Source organism: Sorghum bicolor, chromosome 5 (assembly GCF_000003195.3).
Source record: "Sorghum bicolor cultivar BTx623 chromosome 5, Sorghum_bicolor_NCBIv3, whole genome shotgun sequence".
In the NCBI taxonomy this organism is placed as follows: domain Eukaryota; kingdom Viridiplantae; phylum Streptophyta; class Magnoliopsida; order Poales; family Poaceae; genus Sorghum; species Sorghum bicolor.
Genome location: NC_012874.2, coordinates 34,421,053 through 34,440,783, shown reverse-complemented (window position 1 = coordinate 34,440,783; position 19,731 = coordinate 34,421,053). Strand labels below are relative to the sequence as shown.

The 19,731-nt window shown below is 43.7% G+C and overlaps 2 protein-coding genes across 4 annotated transcripts; one reads left to right on the top strand and one right to left on the bottom strand.

Moving 5' to 3' along the window:
- Nucleotides 6,691–11,896, top strand: LOC8155635 (ELMO domain-containing protein A). Of its 3 annotated transcripts, none has more exons than XM_021461626.1 (9): nucleotides 6,691–7,133; nucleotides 9,539–9,648; nucleotides 10,030–10,098; nucleotides 10,672–10,787; nucleotides 10,888–10,942; nucleotides 11,026–11,146; nucleotides 11,233–11,280; nucleotides 11,376–11,470; nucleotides 11,559–11,896. In XM_021461626.1, the coding sequence occupies exons 1-9, from the start codon at nucleotides 6,983–6,985 to the stop codon at nucleotides 11,655–11,657; spliced, it is 864 nt and encodes a 287-aa protein (XP_021317301.1). In that variant the 5' UTR covers nucleotides 6,691–6,982; the 3' UTR covers nucleotides 11,658–11,896. The 3 variants fall into 3 exon arrangements, with proteins under 3 accessions (XP_021317301.1, XP_021317302.1, XP_002489147.1); XM_021461627.1 differs by lacking the exon at nucleotides 6,691–7,133 and adding an exon at nucleotides 9,051–9,081; XM_002489102.2 differs by lacking the exon at nucleotides 6,691–7,133 and adding an exon at nucleotides 9,127–9,368.
- Nucleotides 10,421–13,590, bottom strand: LOC8155325 (pentatricopeptide repeat-containing protein At5g66520). The gene has a single exon (XM_002489085.2). The coding sequence runs from the start codon at nucleotides 13,540–13,542 to the stop codon at nucleotides 12,073–12,075; it is 1,470 nt and encodes a 489-aa protein (XP_002489130.1). The 5' UTR covers nucleotides 13,543–13,590; the 3' UTR covers nucleotides 10,421–12,072.

Genomic DNA, 19,731 nt, shown 5'->3' with positions numbered 1-19,731 from the left:
CTGGAACGAAAAATTCCTGTCATGGGCTGGGAAAGAGATTCTGATCAAAGCAGTGGCTCAATCTATACCCACCTTTGCTATTGGTTGCTTTGATCTCTCCAAAACCCTGTGCGACCAACTTGGGTATATGATCTACCGGTTTTGGTGGAACCACCAGGAAGGGAAGCACAAAATACACTGGTTGAGCAAGGAGCAAATGCTTAAGCCGAAAGAGGAGGGGGCCTTGGGTTCAGAGACATCCATCTTTTTAATATGGCCATGTTAGTGAAATAGGGTTGGAGATTGTGGCAGCAACCTAACTCCCTCTACGCTAGAATCCTAAAAGCAAAATATTTTGCAAACTCCTCTGTGCTGGAGGCGAAGCCAAAATTTGGTATGTCATACTCCTAGAGAAGTATCCTGAGCGGGCTGGAGGTGGTGAAGAAGGGTATGATATGGAGAGTTGGTGATGGTGAGGGGATCAAAATCTGGTCAGACCCATGGATTCCAAGGGATTTCTCCAGACGACCGATTACCCCAAGGCATCATTCACTTCTAATAGAAGTTAAAGATTTAGTTGACTCTTACACTGGAAACTGGGATGCTGAACTAGTTCGTGATACTTTCTGGGCCGAGGATGCTAATCTCATCCTAGCTCTTCATATCCATCAGGGCCGAGAGAATTTTCTTGCTTGGCACTTTGATAAGCATGGTGTTTTCAGTGTGAAGAGTGCATATAAAGTAGCTCGGGAGGATCGAGTAAGGTGTGCAAATAACGGTGGCAACCAGGGGAGCAGTAACGGGAACCAACAAAGTCCGTAGAAAGCAATCTGGAAGCTGAAGTGCCCGAACAAGATAAAGCACATCTTTTGGCGATTTGCTCATAATAGTCATCCTTTGCGATGCAACCTGGTGAACCGAGGGATGAAAATTGATACCCAATGCCCAGTTTGTAATCATAACAATGAAGATGGTGCTCATCTTTTCTTCAAATGACAGTCTGTTGTACGTCTATGGGGATTGTTGGGATTGGAAACTGAAAGAGCTCAGTTGGCGCTGATTCAGTCTGCCCAGGAAGCAGTTGAGGCTATACTAAAGGCCACAGAAAAGAGAAAAACCTTGATGATCATCGCTCTGTGGTTCACTTGGTCTGAGGGAAATGCAATCTGGGAGGAGGGAAGACGGAGATGCTCCCAACTACTCGCGAGATGTGTAGAACAGTATGCAAAGGAGTATGAAATTTCAACCACCATTGACACTCATCTGAACCAAATCCGGCAATAGAGAAGATGGGTCAAACCACTGATGGATACCCTGAAACTCAACTGCAACGCTGCTTTTTTGGTGGAAACACACAGTGGCAGTTGGGGTGTGATCATCAGGGATGCTGATGGCGAGGTCGTGAACACTGGAAGAGGGAGGGTTAATCACCTCCGTAACCCTTTCCATGTGGAACTCATTGCATGCCTTCAAGGGATTCAGCTTGCAGTGAACATGGGCATAGGCCACATCATTGTTGAAACGGATGCACAGGAAGTTGTCAAGGCCGTGAACTCCAGGGAATATGATGATTCAGCTGTGAGTCACCTGATAGAGGAAATCAAGTCGCTTTTAGGATCAAACTTTCTTAACCATGAGTGCGTTTTCGTGAGTCGTGAATGTAATCAAGCTGCACATAGATCGGCGGCTTTGGGGTTCTTATGCACTGAGGGTGAGGATTTAGTTACTAGTTCCTTATCCGAAAGTGTATATGTAATTGTCGCTAACGATTTGTGCCAATGAGTAATGAAAGTTCCCTGTTTCAAAAAAAAAGGTAACTAACTCCATGATGAGAAGATGAGGTTGTGGGCTCGGTGTGGTCCTCCCTCATCCAAGCAGAGGGCGAGAGAGAAGAGGCCGAGAGTTTGGGACAAGAACGAGCGTTAGTGGATTTATTTAACTGTGAGAATTGCATTCTTTTGAACAAAAGTTTAATTGAGTTAAAATAATATCAACGTTGAAGACTCTAATTAGATATATTATAAAAATATATTTCATAATAAATGTAATAATGGTTATTTAATATGATAAAATTAATGTCTTTTTTATATAACTTAACCAAAACTTGAAATAGTTTGGTTGATCGATGTTCTAAAATTGTACCTTTTTGAGATAGAGTACATACTCTCTCTATCTCCAATTCTCCATCCATAAAAAGATGTAATTCTCATTTTTAAGGACTCAAATGATTTGAAGATTGACCAAAGTTATACAAAAAGTACTATATTTATGATGCAGATAAATATTAATAATATTATTTATAAATTCAATTAAAGTTGTTTTTTAAGATTATTAATTAAAGTTAAACTAGATTGGCTTGCATAAACCTTGTAGGCGCATCTTATTGTAAACGAAGGGAGTCATAAGGCAGGTAAGTTCGTTTGGCGGATAAATTATGGTTGAAAGTTTTGTTCGTTAGTTTGTGTTGTGAGAGAAAAATAGTACTTAATGCTTGCCTCCTTGTATTTGGTGCTGACGGCCAGGGAGGGCATCTGATGTACCTGTTGTACTTGTACGTCGCGTATGCCGGACCGATTGCTTGTGAAGGGTGCTGCAGGCCGGCACTCATGTCGGCCAAGCACCACGCGCGCATGCGCCGCTGCTGGACGTACTAGGGCCTTGTTTAGTTCCGAAAAGTGAAAAGATTTCGGTACTGTAGCACTTTTGTTTGTTTGTAACAAATATTATCCAATCATAGACTAACTAGGATCAAAAGATTAGTCTTGTGATTTACAGCTAAACTGTGTAATTAGTTTTTGTTTTCGTCTATATTTAATGTTTTATGTATGTGATACAAGATTCGATGTGACAGAGAATTTTAAAAACTTGTTTTCAGGGTGAACTAAACAAAGCCCTAGGCCTACTACGCGCACGCAACGGCCGGCCGGAGGAGATGCATGCATCATCATGCGTATGGCCGCTCTAGCTATGGCCTGGCCTCAGCCCTCAGGGCTCAGGCAGGCAGGCAAGCAGAGGCTGGCAATGCGCGGACCATTATTTTGTCTCGTTTACGCGGTGCAGCTAGCCAGCCAGCCATCCGGTGATCGATCGGCGACACTGCCGTGCCGTGCATGTAGCCCGCAGCTGGGCACAATAATGTTTGTCCCCTGCCACTATGTTGCGCGCAGTCTTGCTTGTGAGTGCAACAGGGAACACACAGCTTTGACTCCCCAGTTGGACTAATTTGGGCCCACGTTTTAGGAAACTGCTAGCTAGGCCTTGTTTACTTCTACCTAAAATCTAAAATTTTTTCAAGATTTCCCGTCACATCAAATCTTTAGACACATATATAGACGAAAATAAAAATTAATTGCACAGTTTGGTCGGAATTTACGAGACGAATCTTTTAAGCCTAGTTAGTTCATGCTTGGACAATAATTACCACAAACAAACGAAAGTACTATAGTGTCGCGAAATTTTTCGCTTCAGAAACTAAACACGGCCCCAGTATATTAAAGGGCTGTTTAGTTCCTGAAAATTTATGCAAAATTTTTAAGATTCTTTGTCACATCGAATCTTGCAGCACATGGGGTATTAAATATAGATAAAAATAACTAATTGCATAGTTCACCTAGGCTTAAAAGATTCGCCTCGCAAATTATAGGCCTGTAATTTGCGAGGCAAATCTTTTAAGCCTAGCTAGTTAGACTATGATTGAACAATATATAATTATCAAATACAAACGAAAGTGCTACGGTAGCCAACCAAAAAAAAATTCACCAACTAAACAGCCCCTAATTAACTGGATTGGAAAGAGAACAGATCGAATCATTTTCTGGGTTCTTTTTCAAAGTTTGGTTATCTAACACTAAAAATCAAAATTCATATGACTGTGTGCAATTTGTTTTTGGGTATAATTTCAGTCGGTCCTTATTGAATTGACCAATGAATTTACACATACGCATCCAAAATTCCACAAAAATCAAGCTCGAGGACTGACCGGCTGCCTGAAGTTAACTGCACTATTTTCATAGTTGGTCCATAAATAGAGTTGAATGTGCAAATATCGTTTCCTTCTCTCGACCAATTGTTTAATTTGCTAACGTGCCAGGAAGGTGCCAAGGAAATTTAGCAGCAGCCCTCCTCAGAAAAAAAAGAAAATAAATTGCCTCCTAAACCTAGTTGAGCGAGCACCAACACTACTTCTAGTCCTTGGTTAACATAAAGGAAGAGGGAGAGGAAATTTCTTTTTGTGATCCAAAGCCAAAAATGGCACAAAATGAGGAATTATATGGGAGCTGGAGGAGCACACCACGACCAGCAAGGGAGGCATGGTGTGAATGTGGGTTGAGCAAAATTTGGTTGTGGGTAGGAACTAAAAAAAGAACCATGAGAGTTTTTCTAGTCTCCAAAGTGGAAGATGATTACATATGATGTTTTGGTTCTTCTTGTTCTTTATTTGTTTGACTTTCAAGTTTTTTGTTTGCTTTTGTCGAGTTTGGTGGCTGCTAATGTTTCTAGTGGACGATCTATTGCTTTCATATGAGGTTGAGACTTGAGAGGGACATGCATGGAGATGGTCCTAGATTAGAAGCTAGCAACCACCACTGATATTGGATCCTTCTCCTTCTCCTCCTCCTCCACTTCCTTCTTATGCTCCTTCTAGGGACAGACTTAGACTTAATCATCGAGATCAGTTGACCCCTATAGACTTTTGAAAATGCTATACCAATTGACTATTAACTAGTATGTTTAACTCATGATACTGAAGCTAACCCTAGTGGTTTTATTGGCTGGCACAACCCTTAACTTCTTCTTCTCTTTCTCCTCCTCCATGTCCTTCTCCTTCTTATAACCTTCTTTTTCTCTTATATTGGTCTTTGCAAGACTGATTGAGAACACAGACATGAGTAATGTCCCTTGCATGCATTGTATCGGAAGTAACAGAAGCATGTCACATGTTATAATCTGAGTAACTCATGTTGAAATGAATACTTGGTGGATGTAGTTAGAATAATATTACCGATACATATGTTGTATATTGTATGTTGTGTATTATACATGTTAGTTGGCGATGTGTGTCATGAATACGATTTTTTGAAATGAGCTATAACTCAACCATATTTTCCATTTGGACTTTAAACATATCATTGTCGAGCTCAAATGGAAATTGACTATGGTTTTTCCTTTATTATAAGTACTAGCTCACAAAGAGATCCACCATAATAACATTTCTACATGCGGTTTATTAAGAGACTCCCATGTAATTATTTCTATAGGCTATTATTAGACTTTAATAAACATTCTTTACTGCCATTTCATAAATCACAACATGTGTTTTTACAACCAATGGTCATGTCACATGGTTTCTACAAACTAATAGACACTATTAAAAGCCGACTATCAAAATACTTTAAAACATCATCATTGTTGGGAGTTAGCACAAAGGTGGGCCATCCACTTTGGTGACAGACCGTCTATATAGCCTTTTCAAGAATTGTTATATTTGAAGAAGACTGAAGACTAAAAACTAAGATAGATCACCAAAGGACAACGACACGAAGAGCGTCACCTACAATGGCGGAAAGATGCTTCAAGCCTATCTTGAGCAGTCACCCAAGCCTCCAAAAGTGTTACAAAAGAGTGCCACCCTCGTAGTACTGAGGATCACTTCAGCGTTCGCCGATGCATGCTCTTGGAGTTGACTTTGAGTTGAAGACAAAAAACAACGAAGGACACAACAACAAGGGTTTTCATGTGAGGGCTTGAATGAATTTAATGTCACGGGATAGTGTAATTCCTTTTGTAACCTCGATTATCTTGAGAATATAGTTGGCAATGGTAGGCCTATGGCATTTTGTAATAATTGTAAAAAAAAATGACCCGTTAACTCTTCTATATAAATATGGGCTATCTAACTATTCATGTTTTCCCTTTCCGACTTTGTTGTGAGCAAAGTTCTCCAGCTCCACCATGTCGAAGAAGCTTTGAGATTTTCGATATCCCAACAACTTTTTTGTAGTAGTGATTCTCTTTGGCACACATTGAGTAGTAACGCAAAAGCCTAAGGTCCTATTTGAATTGTAGGATTTTTTTTTATTTGCCAAAAATTTTCACTACGAAATTGGGTTAGTTGTTTTGAAATTCTTGCATTACAAACTATCTCCAAAATCAAACTAATTCTTATAAAACTCATACACTCCAAACTATGCCTAAAGTAGAAATTGAAGAACAATAAAATAAACAAATTCAAATTCCACGATCCAATCCACTGGCCCACAGGACTCTGGTCCCACCATAAGAACATAAACATAACAAGGAAATAAGGCCTTGTTCAGTTACTAATTTTTTTGGTTTGAGATATTGTAACAGTTTCATTTTTATTTGACAATTATTATCCAATTATAGACTAACTAGGCTTAAGAGATTTATATCGTGACTTACAGGCAAACTGTGCAATTAGTTTTTATTTTTGTCTATATTTAATACTCTACGTATGTGTCATAAAATTTGATGTGACGAAGAATAAAAGTTTTTGGTTTTGGGATGAACTGAACAAGGCCTAAGTATATATAACCCTAATTTTGTGCGAGAACAAGGGGTAAGTATATTTAACCCTAATTTTGTGCGAGAACAAATAAGGTAGGGAGAGAGACGTACAATCAGAGAGGGGATCCCAATAAAATAGAAAACTTAAAAAAAAACTAAAAGCTGGACATTTAAATTGGAGTCCTTGTGCCACCGGGGCGTGGCGACAAGCCGCAACGCGACGTGCTCCTCCCCGGAACAGCGCCACCCAACCACGCCACGAGCCGACGACCGCCGCCGCCGCCGCCCGCCCCGAGTCCGTCCAGCACCTTCTCCTCTCTCGCTTCTTCCTCCGCATTATTCTCACGCGCTCCTCCCATCTTCCTCGGCACCGCGAGAAGAACCCGTCCGCCCACCGCGCGGAGGTGGCCGGCCGGCTGACGCCGGGTTACGTTCGGCAGCAGGAAAACCGTTAGTTGCTACTACAAGGCGGAGAATGGAGGCTGCGGCAGCGGCTCCAGCGCCAGCGGCGGACAGGGACCCGGCCGCGGAGCACCACCACGGGTGTCTGGCCGTCAGGACATCGCTGCCGCGGTGCGCCCTCGGCACCGGCAGCGGCGGCGGCTCCTCGCTGCCTGGATCTTCCGGTGAGTTCAACGCCTCCTGACTAATCCCCTTTGTGATTTGTCCCCCCTTCTCTTCTTCCGTTTCGTAATTCAATCTAGCTAGCTAGCAGCTTTTTCGTGTTCTCTTTATTTTATTTTTTTACCGCGGTTTTATTTACTGTCTTGTTGGCGTTCTTGAAGCGGCGAATATTCTCCTCTACGGTGTGGGCCTCGCCGTGCTGATGACTTCTCAATGATATTCCTGTGTTCCTGCAGAGTTCATTCATCAGTTCGTCTTTTCTTGCACTCTTTTCAGGAGCTGTTGTAATCCTTGCAGGGGTCGGGACCGGTCCTTTCCTTTTTCATTTCACGACTTTTGCTGCATTTGGCGTTCTTTTCATCTTTTGGGGCCAATGTCATTTTGCGGCGTATTGATGTTAGCACCTACTTACCCCTATTGGTAGCAGGACGCTGCGATTTTCCATGTAAAAAAAAAAGTCGCACTGCATGTGCCTCTCAATATTGTACTTCCTCTGTACCCATAAAACAAGTGTAACTTTAATTTATTATTTTTATAAAAATATTTATCAGAAAATAGTATAGATAATTTTTATAAAAATATTTTTCAAAGCAAATCTATTTATATAGTTTTTTTATATTTTTAAATTTAACAATTTAAAAATTATTGATGATTTATATTCCTAATGTTTAACCTAAATCTTGTTAAAAAAACTTATTTTATGAATATAGAGGGAGTACTTGGTGTCGCTTTTGGCCACCATTTAGCGGCCTAGGAGAGGCAGGATAAACCTAGAGGAACTAATCATGGTTCTTGTCCTTTCTCCTTTTTCCAGAGGCTAAAGCATATTCTTGGGGCCAAAATATTTGTACCCAGTTTTGTTTGAAGTTATAGCCGGCCATTAGTTCCCACGGTAAGATGTGAAACTTTGTTGATTAGTAAACATGGAAGTATAGATTATTGTCGATGTCTCCATGTTTGACAGACTGACAGGCCGCGTTGATCCCATAAGAATATTAATTAAAAAGAAAAACTCGTACCGTTGCAGTGTCAGTCTTGCTTAAACCTGACAGTGGGTTAAGATCCAAACCGAACCCACGCCAATCCAAAACATATATATATATATATATATATATATATGAAAGTCAAATCCAAACCAAATTAGACCATGACTTCAATCATCCACGCCAAATCATACCACTTATGCGCTAGACCCATTAAAATACATTTCCAACACACCATTTCACCGGCACCTCATGTTATTGTTTATATTTAGCTATAAACAAAAGCAAAAAAATAAATAAATAGATAGAATAAAAAATTATTGCAAACTCTATTATTTACAGCCAAACCAGTTCAGCCCACTTTAAAGGGCCCAAACCAAACTGGCTCAACTGCCCTGTTTCAGTCCAAACCAATACAGCCCAAAAGTAAAACCAAACCAAAAAACCCGGTTTTAACCCAAACCATTGTCAGGCTTAGTCTTGCTTGTATTTTTCCTCATTTTTTTTCTCTTTTATTTTTTCCAATTTGTGTTGTAGTGAATCCTAGCAATATTTTTATTTTTTAGGTTGTTATATAACATTTCAGTCCCTGAAATAAAATTTTCAGAGTTTCTGATTACTCTATCGTTTCCATAGTGTTCAATGTTTGCCACGGTCACACGGCAGCATTTTCAGTTGTGCTCAGAGTTGCAAGATTCATCTGTTGCCATCCTATCCCTTTCCCTGCTCATTTTGGTACTAAATGATGGCGACTTTCTGCCTCAAAGATACACATCAAACACTATTTCGAGAACAAATTCTGAACAATCAGCTCAACAGCAAGGCAAGCCAACAGTTGCTTTGCCTTTTGGACATGGCTTTGTTGGGCTCACACGTCTCTCAGCGGTGGGAGGCATCGGATTTGGTAGGAAATCTGGGCGCTGATAGATCCACTGGCAGATGTGTTGGGCGATGAAAACAGTGGTTGGTGAGAAACTCGGCTGTTAGGATTAAGAACATTGTCATGTACTGTAACCTCATGTTACGGGTGGTATCAGTTTGGTAGGATTCAAAAATACTTGCTATGTCTTCATCCTATCATGATAGATCCATTTCAGTAAATAATATTAAGAGTCTAAGCTAGTATTTAAGATGGCTTACAAGGCTATAACCCCATTGTGTGTGTAGTGTCAATAGCTCTGAGATCCCTGGCCTTGAGGATTTTTTTTGGCTCTGGGATGCTGGGGCAGCTAGCACTGTGGGCCAAAATTGCCAGTTCTGATATTCCTCCTCTGTCTCAGCTCACCTTTTTTTTTCTTTTTCCTTTTACTTTTAGTCCAGTACATATATAGATATATGCACAGCTGGTTTTGTGTTTGCTATTATGCGAAATACATGTTTCATGTTCACTGATCAAGTGATGTGACGTGATTGTCCTTGTGCAGATGAAGCGTCATGTGGATCACCGAGATGGATAGGGAGAGGCCTCTCTTGTGTGTGCATCAAGCGAAAAGGCACATATGAAAGAATATGCATGAACCTCACACCAGTGCAGGTAACAGACTAACAGTAAATTACTAGAATTATTATGCAAGAGTTTCTACGATAGCAAGTGACCACTCAAAAGGACTTCCAAGGGCTTTTCCCTTAAGCTATTATTAGTTTATTAAAATCCAATGAGTATTTGCTGGTCCTGTGTGATTTCAATGTACGATTTAAACTCTGAAGGATAGACATAGCAAAATAGGTGGTCCTGCTCAAAAAATTATCTGAAGAATGTCTTTTCGTATGCATCAAGTATTTTTGTCCCAAATCCTTAACTGTATCCATATCACATATTGGTTAAAGGTAGTAAAGCTAACGACTTTAATAGGCAAGCTACTTAATGAGACTGAAACTACTTGTTATTCTATTCTGAATTGCTGGTAATTTGTAGGAAGAAAGGCTTCAGAGATTGAAGCATCGCATGAAGGTTTACTTTGATCCATCTAGACGAGATCACCAGGTGAGATTTCTACGGTAAATATTTCATTCAATTGATTAACTCTGCACTAGCGCTTGTCAATATAATGTGGGGAGTACTGAATTGCATAGGACAATTGCTCCAAAAAGAATTGTATTATTTTTCATGATTTAAAATAGAGTATAAGTAAATACCTTTCTTTGCCGCTGGGAATCTTGTGTTTTCCTGGACAACTGCTCGCATTTGTACTTAACAAGTTTCTATACATGCATCATTACTTTAATAATGCTACTTCTAAGAACTGAAATCATTAAATCAGTCTATGTACTTGGCAGCATAATTTTGTGGTATTGAGTCATACATATATGATGGCAATTAGGAACTAAACATAATCAGTTTGGCATTAGTTTCTATACATGGATATTTATGTTGTACAGCATAAAAATATAATTATGCACTACTAAATCATGAAAATTATGCATATACCAGAAATCAGCAAGTACACATTTCTTTTGCAAAATGTTACAGCTGACTTCTCAGCTTGGCTGTAGTTTTTGCACCTGGGTAGTTATGTCTGTTTATTTTGCTATCTCACTCAACTACTAACAATGACAGGAAGCCCTGAAAGCTCTTTGGCATGCAACATACCCTGATCAAGAACTTCAAGGTTTGATATCTGAACAGTGGAAGGACATGGGTTGGCAAGGAAGAGACCCATCAACTGACTTTAGGTACACAATGACTAATCCGAACCAAAATTTCTCAGAGTAACTTTGGAAGTGCATGCAGCTTTTAGTACCAAATCAAGTGACGTTTGAATACATGTGTCAGAGGTGCAGGATTCATATCTCTGGAGAATCTTTTGTTCTTTGCCAAGACATTCTCCGTAAGCACTATGTACTGGTTGTTTCATTATTTGAATGTCCTCTAGTCTTGCTGGTGAGTAACAATCTTATTTTACTTCCACAGGCCTCATTTCAGAGACTTCTAAAGAAACAGTGTGGTAACAGAGCCACATGGGAGTACCCATTTGCAGTTGCTGGTGTAAATATTACATTCATGATCATGCAGATGCTCGATCTCCAGTCAAGTAAGCATTGACCCAAACTCTCCAATACCAACTGGGTATGGTTGTAAAATGTGATTTTCTGAACACAATGTTAATGTTAACAACAGCTAAGCCAAGAACATTTGTACGAGCCATTTTTATCCAAATGCTCTCAGGTAGGACTGTTACAGTTGACTTTTTCTGTCTTTTGCTCTGACACGTGAAAATACCATCGGTATCCAACAACTTGCCCTTGATTTCCTTGTCCCAGAGGATGAGTGGGCATTTGATCTGCTCTACTGCGTTGCATTTGTTGTGATGGACAAGCAGTGGCTGGACAAGAACGCGTCTTACATGGACTTCAATGTACGTTCTGCATATGCACATTTCATCCTATGTTTCAACTCAAAGTGCAAATCTTCTACAGATCTCATGTTTGTGATGCCACTACCAGGAAGTGCTGAAGTCGACAAGAGCCCAGCTGGAGAGAGAGCTTATGCTGGACGATGTCATCCGTATCGAAGACATGCCATCATACAGCCTGCTTTGCTAGTAACCAAAATACCGAATTCGCTGCAGAACAGAACTGAGCTGATGGTTCAATTGTATAGGACCTCCCTTTCTCTGATTTCTCGGAGAAATTTTCTAGCAACAAAGTAGAGTGATGATGTACTGGTATCATGCTGAATTTGGGCCTCTGTACTCTGTAGACAACTCATCTGCATATTTACCATACCGAATTAATATTGCCGTAATTCGGTGCTAATGATGATGATATGCATATTCTCAGAAGTGTTGCAGTGCTCCGTATTTGTCTATACACTTGTCAGCTGTCTAATATTGATCCCTTAGATGCATTTGATCCATCCATTATTCATTTATTCTCCTAGCTGCATCATCTTTTCTGGGGATTGTCACAAAGTTGCAGCAGAACTTCACTTAATGAGGACAAAGCCCCAACCGGGCAACTAGACAAGCACATTCCCTTGCGGTGGTGGTGACTCTGGTTGCTCCAGTGACCCATCACCATTAACTGTGCTTGCCCCAGGGATCTTAGAGAGCCGCGCTCCCTTCATCTCCTTCCTCAGCTTGTCCACGTCCTGCCACCTACCAGCCTCGGCATACAAGTTGGACAGTACCACATACACTCCATGGTTACTGGGATCTAGTTTCAGCATCTCCACCGCTGCCCGCTCCGCAATCTCAATGCCACTGTGGTTCTTGCAGGCCGTCAGTAGTGCTCCCCATATCACGGTGTCCGCCTCACATGACATTCCCCGTATCAAATCCTCTGCCTCCGACAAGAGGCCGGCACGGCCAAGGAGGTCCACCATGCATCCGTAGTGCTGGATTGCTGGAGTGATCCCAAAGTCCTTCTCCATGGAACTGAACAGCCTGCGGGCCTCGTCCAGCAGTCCTGGGTGGGAGCACGCTGAGAGCGCCCCGACGAGTGTGGTCGCGTTCGGTGGCACACCCTCCTGCTGCATCTGCCTGAAAAGGTTGAGTGCACGCTCTCTGTGCCCATGGTGCGCCAGCCCAGAGATAAGAGCGTTCCATGCACCCGTCACGTGCCGCTCAGGCAGCCCGTCCAACACTGCAAACGCCTCCTTGATCGCACCATTTTTGACATACATATCGATCAATGCCGTGCCGAGGATGGTGCTAACTGGCACACCCCATGCCGTCATTAGGTCGTGCACGTGACAGCCCATCTCGAGCCCGCCCGACGCTGAGCGCGCGCACGCTGACAGCACAGATGCCAGTGTGGCGCCACAGGGCTCGAAGCCCACGCGGACCATCTCGTCGAATGCTGCCATCGCGTCTTCATGCCGCCCGTTCTGCGCGTACGCGGAGACCATGGTAGTGTACACGGCCGGATTCCGCTCGGGCAATTCATCGAACACCCTGCGCGCGGCCTGGAGGCGGCCTGCCACAGAGTAGCCCCGAACGAGGCCATTGGCGACGTAGGCGTCGAGGAGGACCCCGTGTCGGACGGCGAGTGCGTGGAGCTGTTCAGTGACGGGGAGCGGGAGCGGAAGGCGCGCGGCGGCCTTTAGGAGGAAGGGGAAGGTGTGCCGGCCGGGTGCGAGGGCACCAGTAACGCGTAGGCGGGAGAAGAAGGGGAAGGCGGCGGCCGGATCAGGGGAGGAGGCGAGCACGCGGAGTGTGGTGTTGAGCATGAAGGAGTTGGGCGCGCAGGGGAGGGAGGAGAGGAGCGCGAGTGCGGCGGCAGCGGGATCCGGGGAGAGCGCCGCGTAGGCGGTCAGGAGCCGGGACGCGGCGAAAGCGTCCTCGGCGAGGCGGCCGGAGACGATCATGGCCGCGTGCACGCGGGCTAGGGCACTAGGTGTGGCGCAGCGGTCGGCGAGGAGGGAGAGATTCGGGCGGCGGCTCACGCGCGCGCCGACGGCAGCCGCGACGAGCGGCGCCGAAGGCATATTTGGATCCTGTGCCTTGGGAGGTGCCGAGCGGAAAAGGCAAAATGGTAATCGGTGTTAGAAATCGACTTTTTGTTTGCTCACAACGCACTCAAGAACACATAAAGATGGAGAAAAGAGAGAGTTGTTTCTGTTATTTCACTTTCTGATGATTTAGGCCTTGTTTAGGCCTTGTTTAGTTCGTAAAAATTTTTAAGATTCCTCGTCACATCGAATCTTTGGTCGCATGCATGGAGCATTAAATATAGACGAAAATAAAAACTAATTGTACAGTTTACCTGTAATTTGTGAGATGAATCTTTTGAGCCTAGTTACTCCATGATTGGACAATGTTTGTCAAATAAAAACGAAAGTGCTACAGTAGCCAAAACCTAAAAATTTTGCAAACTAAACAAGGCCTTACAAAGGTGAAAGTGACCCCTATTTATAGAGGGGTATGATGAATACATATAGAAAAACTACAGGATTTGAACCCTTGAAATTCCTCTCCTTCATTAAATTTGGCCACCATTCAAAGTCTATATTCACATACTGTTTTTGACTTTGATTTTCAACACTCCCCCTTGGCCAAATTTATGTTATGTGTATGCCTCGTTAAAAACTCCCCCCAAAAATCCAGTGAGAAAAAATGGTAGGAGAAAAGAGTACATCACACGCATTGCTTATGCTGCACCTGTTGCCTCGTTAAAAACCTTGCATGAGAAAACCCAGTGGGAAAAACTCATCAAGGGAAAAAGTGTACAACAGTTGGTGTTTAGGTCGGTCTTCAGGACCGACTCGTGATCTTTAGGACCACGGTCATAGATTATGTCTTTGGGGCTGGTCTCCCCCTAAACCCTGCAACTCTCTAAGCCGCCTCATACAAATTCCATGGATGCACTTATAGAAGCTAGAGGCGGGTAGAGATTTCGTGAAAAGATCTGCGAGGTTATCGCACGATCTAGCTTGCAGGATATTTATCTCCCCGCTCTTCTGGAGCTCATGGGGATAAAAGAACTTTGGAGCAATATGCTTCGTGAGATTGCTCTTGACATAACCCATGTGCATCTGTGCAACACAAGCCGCATTATCCTCATAGATAATGGTGGGGGTGTTAGCGACGTTCAAACCACATGACTTCTGGATGTGATTAATCATTCGTCGCAACCAAACATACTCTCATGCAGCCTCATACAGAGCGATTATCTCTGAGTGGTTGGTCGATGTGGCAACTAGGGTCTACTTTACAGACCGCCAAGAAATGGCTGCACCACCACAGAGAAAGACAAAACCAGTCTGTGATCTGGCATTATGTGGGTCAGACATATAGCCAGCATCCACATATCCCACCATGGTTGGAGCTTGGTTCTTCGGGAACCATAGACCAAGGTCTTGTGTACCTTGTAGGTACCTCAAGATGGTTTTGACACCAACCCAATGTCTCCTGGTTGGGGCAGCACTGTACCTTACCAACAGATTTACTGCAAACGCAATATCAGGCCTAGTGCAGTTTGCAAGGTACATCAGTGCTCCAATGGCGCTTAAGTATGGAACTTCGGGTCCCAATACTTTCTCATCATCGCCCTTTGGTCTAAATGGGTCCTTATCCGCTTCCAGGGATCGGACTACCATGGGGGTCTTAAGAGGGTGGCACTTGCTCATATTGAATTTTACTTTACCCTCTTAGTATAAGTGGACTGGTGTACAAACACTCCTTCAGGGAGGTGTTCGAGCTGCAGGCCCAAACAAAACTTGGTCTTGCCCAAGTCTTTCATCTCAAACTCTGCCTTGAGGTAAGCCATTGCTTCCTCAATGTCCCTTGTAGTCCCGATGATGTTCAAATCATCGACATAGACAGATATTATGCAAAATCCATCATTGGATTTCTTTATGAAAACGTAGGGACAATCATCATTATTGATGTAACCTCTCTGCAGGAGAAAGTTACTCAACCGGTTGAACCACATCCTTCCAATTGTTTCAACCCATACAACGACCGCTGCAGGCGGACGCTGAACATGTTGCGGTTTTAATTCGGTCCAGGGATCTTGAGTCCTTCAGGGACTCTCATGTATATTTCTGAATCAAGTCACCCATACAAGTATGCGGTCACAACATCCATCAACTGCATTTTCAAATTCAAGTTAGCTAACATAGATATAAGATATCGAAACGTTATGCCACTCATAACAGGAGAGTAAGTCTCATCATAATCGATGCCGGGTCTCTGCGTGAACCCTTGTGCCACTAGCCTCGCTTTGTATCTTACCACCTTGCCATGTTCATTCCTCTTCCGGAGGAAGACCCATTTGCATCCTACAGGGATGACCTTTGGAGGTGTTGGGACTATAGGCCCAAAAGCCTCTCTTTGGCAAAGCGAGCGCAACTCGGCCTCAATTGCTGCTTTCCATTTTTCCTAGTCCGAGCGCTTCCGGCACTCTATCATGGACTTTGGTTCTGGAACTGGATCCATTGAGTCAGCAATTTTTGAGGCAAAATATATGTCGACAATAGTGGTCTTTCTATGATACGACTCTCCTGATTCCACATAATTAGTAGCGATCTCCTCATGATCGTCCTCCCACTCATCGTGATTTTCCATAACGATTGAGTTGGGGCGTTCCGATCTTCCAATGCGATGATGTGCACGCGACGCATTGGGATTTCCATCTTCAGGATGGTGTCCTTCAGGGACTTCCTCAACTTCAGGTTGAGTTGCCACTTCTGGGGCATTCTCAACTTCGGGTCGAGCCTCTTCAACTGATTCTTCAAGTGGTGCAAGTGTCTCAGACCGTCGCTTCTGCGGACGTCTCCGCGGGACCTTGTCCTGAGCACCCAGCGGTCTCCCCCTCTTCCTAGGATTAGGGGAGACTGTAGAGTTGGTAGCCTTCAGGGGTACCTGAACTCTCTCCGGCGCATTTACTGCTGGTATATGCGACCTTGTCACCCTTTTGTGATCAGTGAAGGCATCTGACAGCTCATTTGCAAGACCTTGCAAATGAATAATTCTCTGAACTTCCAGTTCAGATTCGCTAGTGCGTGGGTCTAAGGATTGATTCCCCGATGCATTCCATTCAATTTCCTGGCATTCTTCTGTATGCCTATCTCCCCCTAATGCTGGGAAATGGTCTTCATCGAAGACACAATCAGCGTACCGAGCCGTATGAAGATCCCCAGTCATAGGCTCTAAATATTTGATTATGGACGGAGTCACATAACCAACATATATCCCCAACTTCCGGTGGGGTCCCATTGCAGTACGCTGGGGTGGGGGTATTGGCACGTACACTGCGCAGCCAAATATTCGCAGATGGGAAATACTTGGTTCTTTCCCACGCACCAACTGTAAGGGGGATGCATCATGGTATGCAGTTGGCCTGAGTTGGATCAGTGCTGCAGCATGCAACACCGCATGGCCCCAACAACTGGTTGGCAGCTTACAATTCTGCAGCAACGGCCTGGCAATCCACTTGATCCTCTTGATCAAGGACTCAGCTAGACCATTTTGTGTGTGGACATGTGGTACCGAATGCTCTACCTTAATGCCTAGGGCTAAGCAATAATCATCAAAAGCTTTCGACCTGAACTCACCAGCATTATCCATCCGAATGGACTGGATGCGGTTATCAGGGAAACTTGCTTTTAGCCTGATTATCTGGGCAATGAGTTTTGAGAAAGCATGGTTTCTAGTGGACAACAGGTCGACATGGCTCCATCTGGTAGATGCATCAATCAGTACCACAAAGTACCTAAATGGGCCCGACAGGGGCAGGATAGGTCCACATATGTCACCTTGTATCCTTTGCAGGAACACAGGTGACTCATCCCTAATCTTCAGGAGGGATGGTCTAGTGATCAGCTTCCCTTTTGCACATGCGGTGCAAATAAAATCTTCAGGATTTGGGAAGCCTCTGACATCATGGCCAGCAGAATTGTTGATGATTCTTCTCATCATTCCCAACCCAGGATGACCTAAGCGGTCATGCCATATTCGAAATGATTCTGTGTTTCTGAATATGGTCTTCATCGCAACGTACTCGTCTGTGGGCTTTATGTACGTGTAGTACAAACCCGTTGGCGATGAAGGGAACCTTTCCACCACTCGCTTTCGGTACCCGTCGAATTTAGTGATCAGCAGGTATTCAGCACCTTGCTCGATCTCGGTTTCTACATGGAAACCATTCACACAGACATCTTTGAAGCTCAAAAGCGTGCGCTTTGAGTCAGGATACAATAGTGCATCCTTTACAAAGATTTGAGTACCCATAGGGAGAACTAGTGTGGCACTTCCGGTGCCCACAATATGAGCATTGCTTCCGGCAATGGTCATAATATTTCCACTTTTCTTTGTTAATGTTTGGAAATATCTAGTATCCCTCAGTATCGTATTGTTGGTACCACTGTCCACAAGACAGAGTTCCGCTTCTGCCATCAGGTCCCCACAGATTCTGTTAAATACCATAAAGTAAAAACATGAATTTAACATAAACATATATTATCATAAAGACAACATTACATAATTCCTGGGAAACATTACAACAGTTTGGAGCATCTACTACATTACAAATGCTCCTCAGGAGCATACATGACCAAACTAGTACATGTGGACATCGCTAACATGACTCTTTGGAGATTACTGTAGGTCTCCAAATATATCAAAGTCATCAAGAAGGTTGTCCTCACTCTCGTCCATTCGGACGTCTCTACTTGCACCGACGACCCCGTTGTCGTGCTTCTCAGGCCGAGCTTCAGGCTTAGTGAGGAAGTGGGACTCATGCTGACCTTTATTCTTGTTTTTGCTTTGCTGGTAAAGGTCAACGAGGTGTTTGGGGGTGCGGCAATTACGGGACCAATGCCCCTTTGCTCCACATCTATAGCAATCGCCTTGCTCTTCCCCACTGTGGTCACCTCTTTCCTTCTTGGGGTCGAACCTACCCTTGGGCTTTCCCTTTCCCTTGACCTTGAACATGGCACCCTTCTTCCCCTTCCATTTTCCCCTTCCATGGCCCCTTTTGCGGTTGCGAGAACTCTCAGCAACATTGGCATGTGCTTCAGGCACAACTATGGAACCAGTAGGCCGGGCAGAATGATTGTTCATGAGAACTTCATTCTGTTGCTCGGCAACAGATAGTACTTTACTCAACTCAGAGTACTTAGTGTACCTTGAGTTTCAATACTGTTGTTGAAGTACTATGTTGCCGGGGTGGAAGGTGGACAAGGTTTTCTCGATCATATCAGCGTCAGTGATCTTCTGGCCACATAGACGTAGCTTGGTCACAATCCTGTGCAATGCGGAGTTGTATGCTGCCACAGACCTGAAGTCTTGGAAGCGTAGGTTGATCCAGTCTTGTTGTGCTCTGGGGAGCACAATGGTCAGCTGCTGGCTGAAGCGGTCCTTCAGGGACTGCCACAAGACTAGCGGGTCCTTCTCCGTCATGTACTCGCACTTCAAGTCAGGATGAAGGTGGTGTCGGAGGTAATGCAACGCCTTCGCCTTGTCCTGTTTTGTGCGCTCATCCTTGCCAGCTTCAGGCTGGACAATGGTATGATCGAGGCCCATGCCATCGAGTCTGATCTCGATGTCGGTCGTCCAAGTGAGGTAGTTGCTGCCATCCACGGCGAGCATCTCGAAATCCCTCTTTGCGATGTCTGACATGCCTGCACGATTAATGCGCAGGATTAGTAGATGTCGGTGCTTAATCTTCAGGATTACGACTTAATATAGTCTTCAGGACTATATTATTTTTCTAGGTGTAATCTTCAGGATTACTTTGCAATTAAACATAAAGTATTGCAATAAAGTAAAGAGTAAAATACACCAGCGGCCCTTTAAGTTGTCGTCCTGTGCCACTTTGGTCCATGAACTTGCAAACGCGAAAAAGAGGCCCCTAAACTTGTCAGCATGTGCCACTTTGGTCCATGAACTTGCAAACGCGAAAAAATGCCCTCTGAACTTGTCGACGTGTGCCACTTTGGTCCATGAACATGCAAAGACGAAAATAACATCGGCTGCATGGCACTGTTCTGCCACGTGGCCGCCTCTGGTAGGCCATGCATGGCACCGTTTATGGTGCTGACGTCAGCAATGATGTCAGCACTTCTTTTTTAATTTATGAAATTGATATATTTTTATTCGTAGCGTCAAATATATCAAATAATATATCAATTTGTTGCATTTATTAATTAAAAGAGATAATTTTAAAACAAGCA

What these genes read in the sequence shown, in the direction of transcription:
- LOC8155325 (XM_002489085.2), bottom strand. Translation starts at nt 13,542, where the DNA reads ATGCCTTCGGCGCCGCTCGTCGCGGCTGCCGTCGGCGCGCGCGTGAGC.
- LOC8155635 (XM_021461626.1), top strand. Translation starts at nt 6,983, where the DNA reads ATGGAGGCTGCGGCAGCGGCTCCAGCGCCAGCGGCGGACAGGGACCCG. An exon ending in CATCTAGACGAGATCACCAG is followed by an intron (nt 10,099 to 10,671) that starts GTGAGATTTCTA and finishes TAACAATGACAG; the next exon opens with GAAGCCCTGAAAGCTCTTTG. An exon ending in GACCCATCAACTGACTTTAG is followed by an intron (nt 10,788 to 10,887) that starts GTACACAATGAC and finishes TACATGTGTCAG; the next exon opens with AGGTGCAGGATTCATATCTC.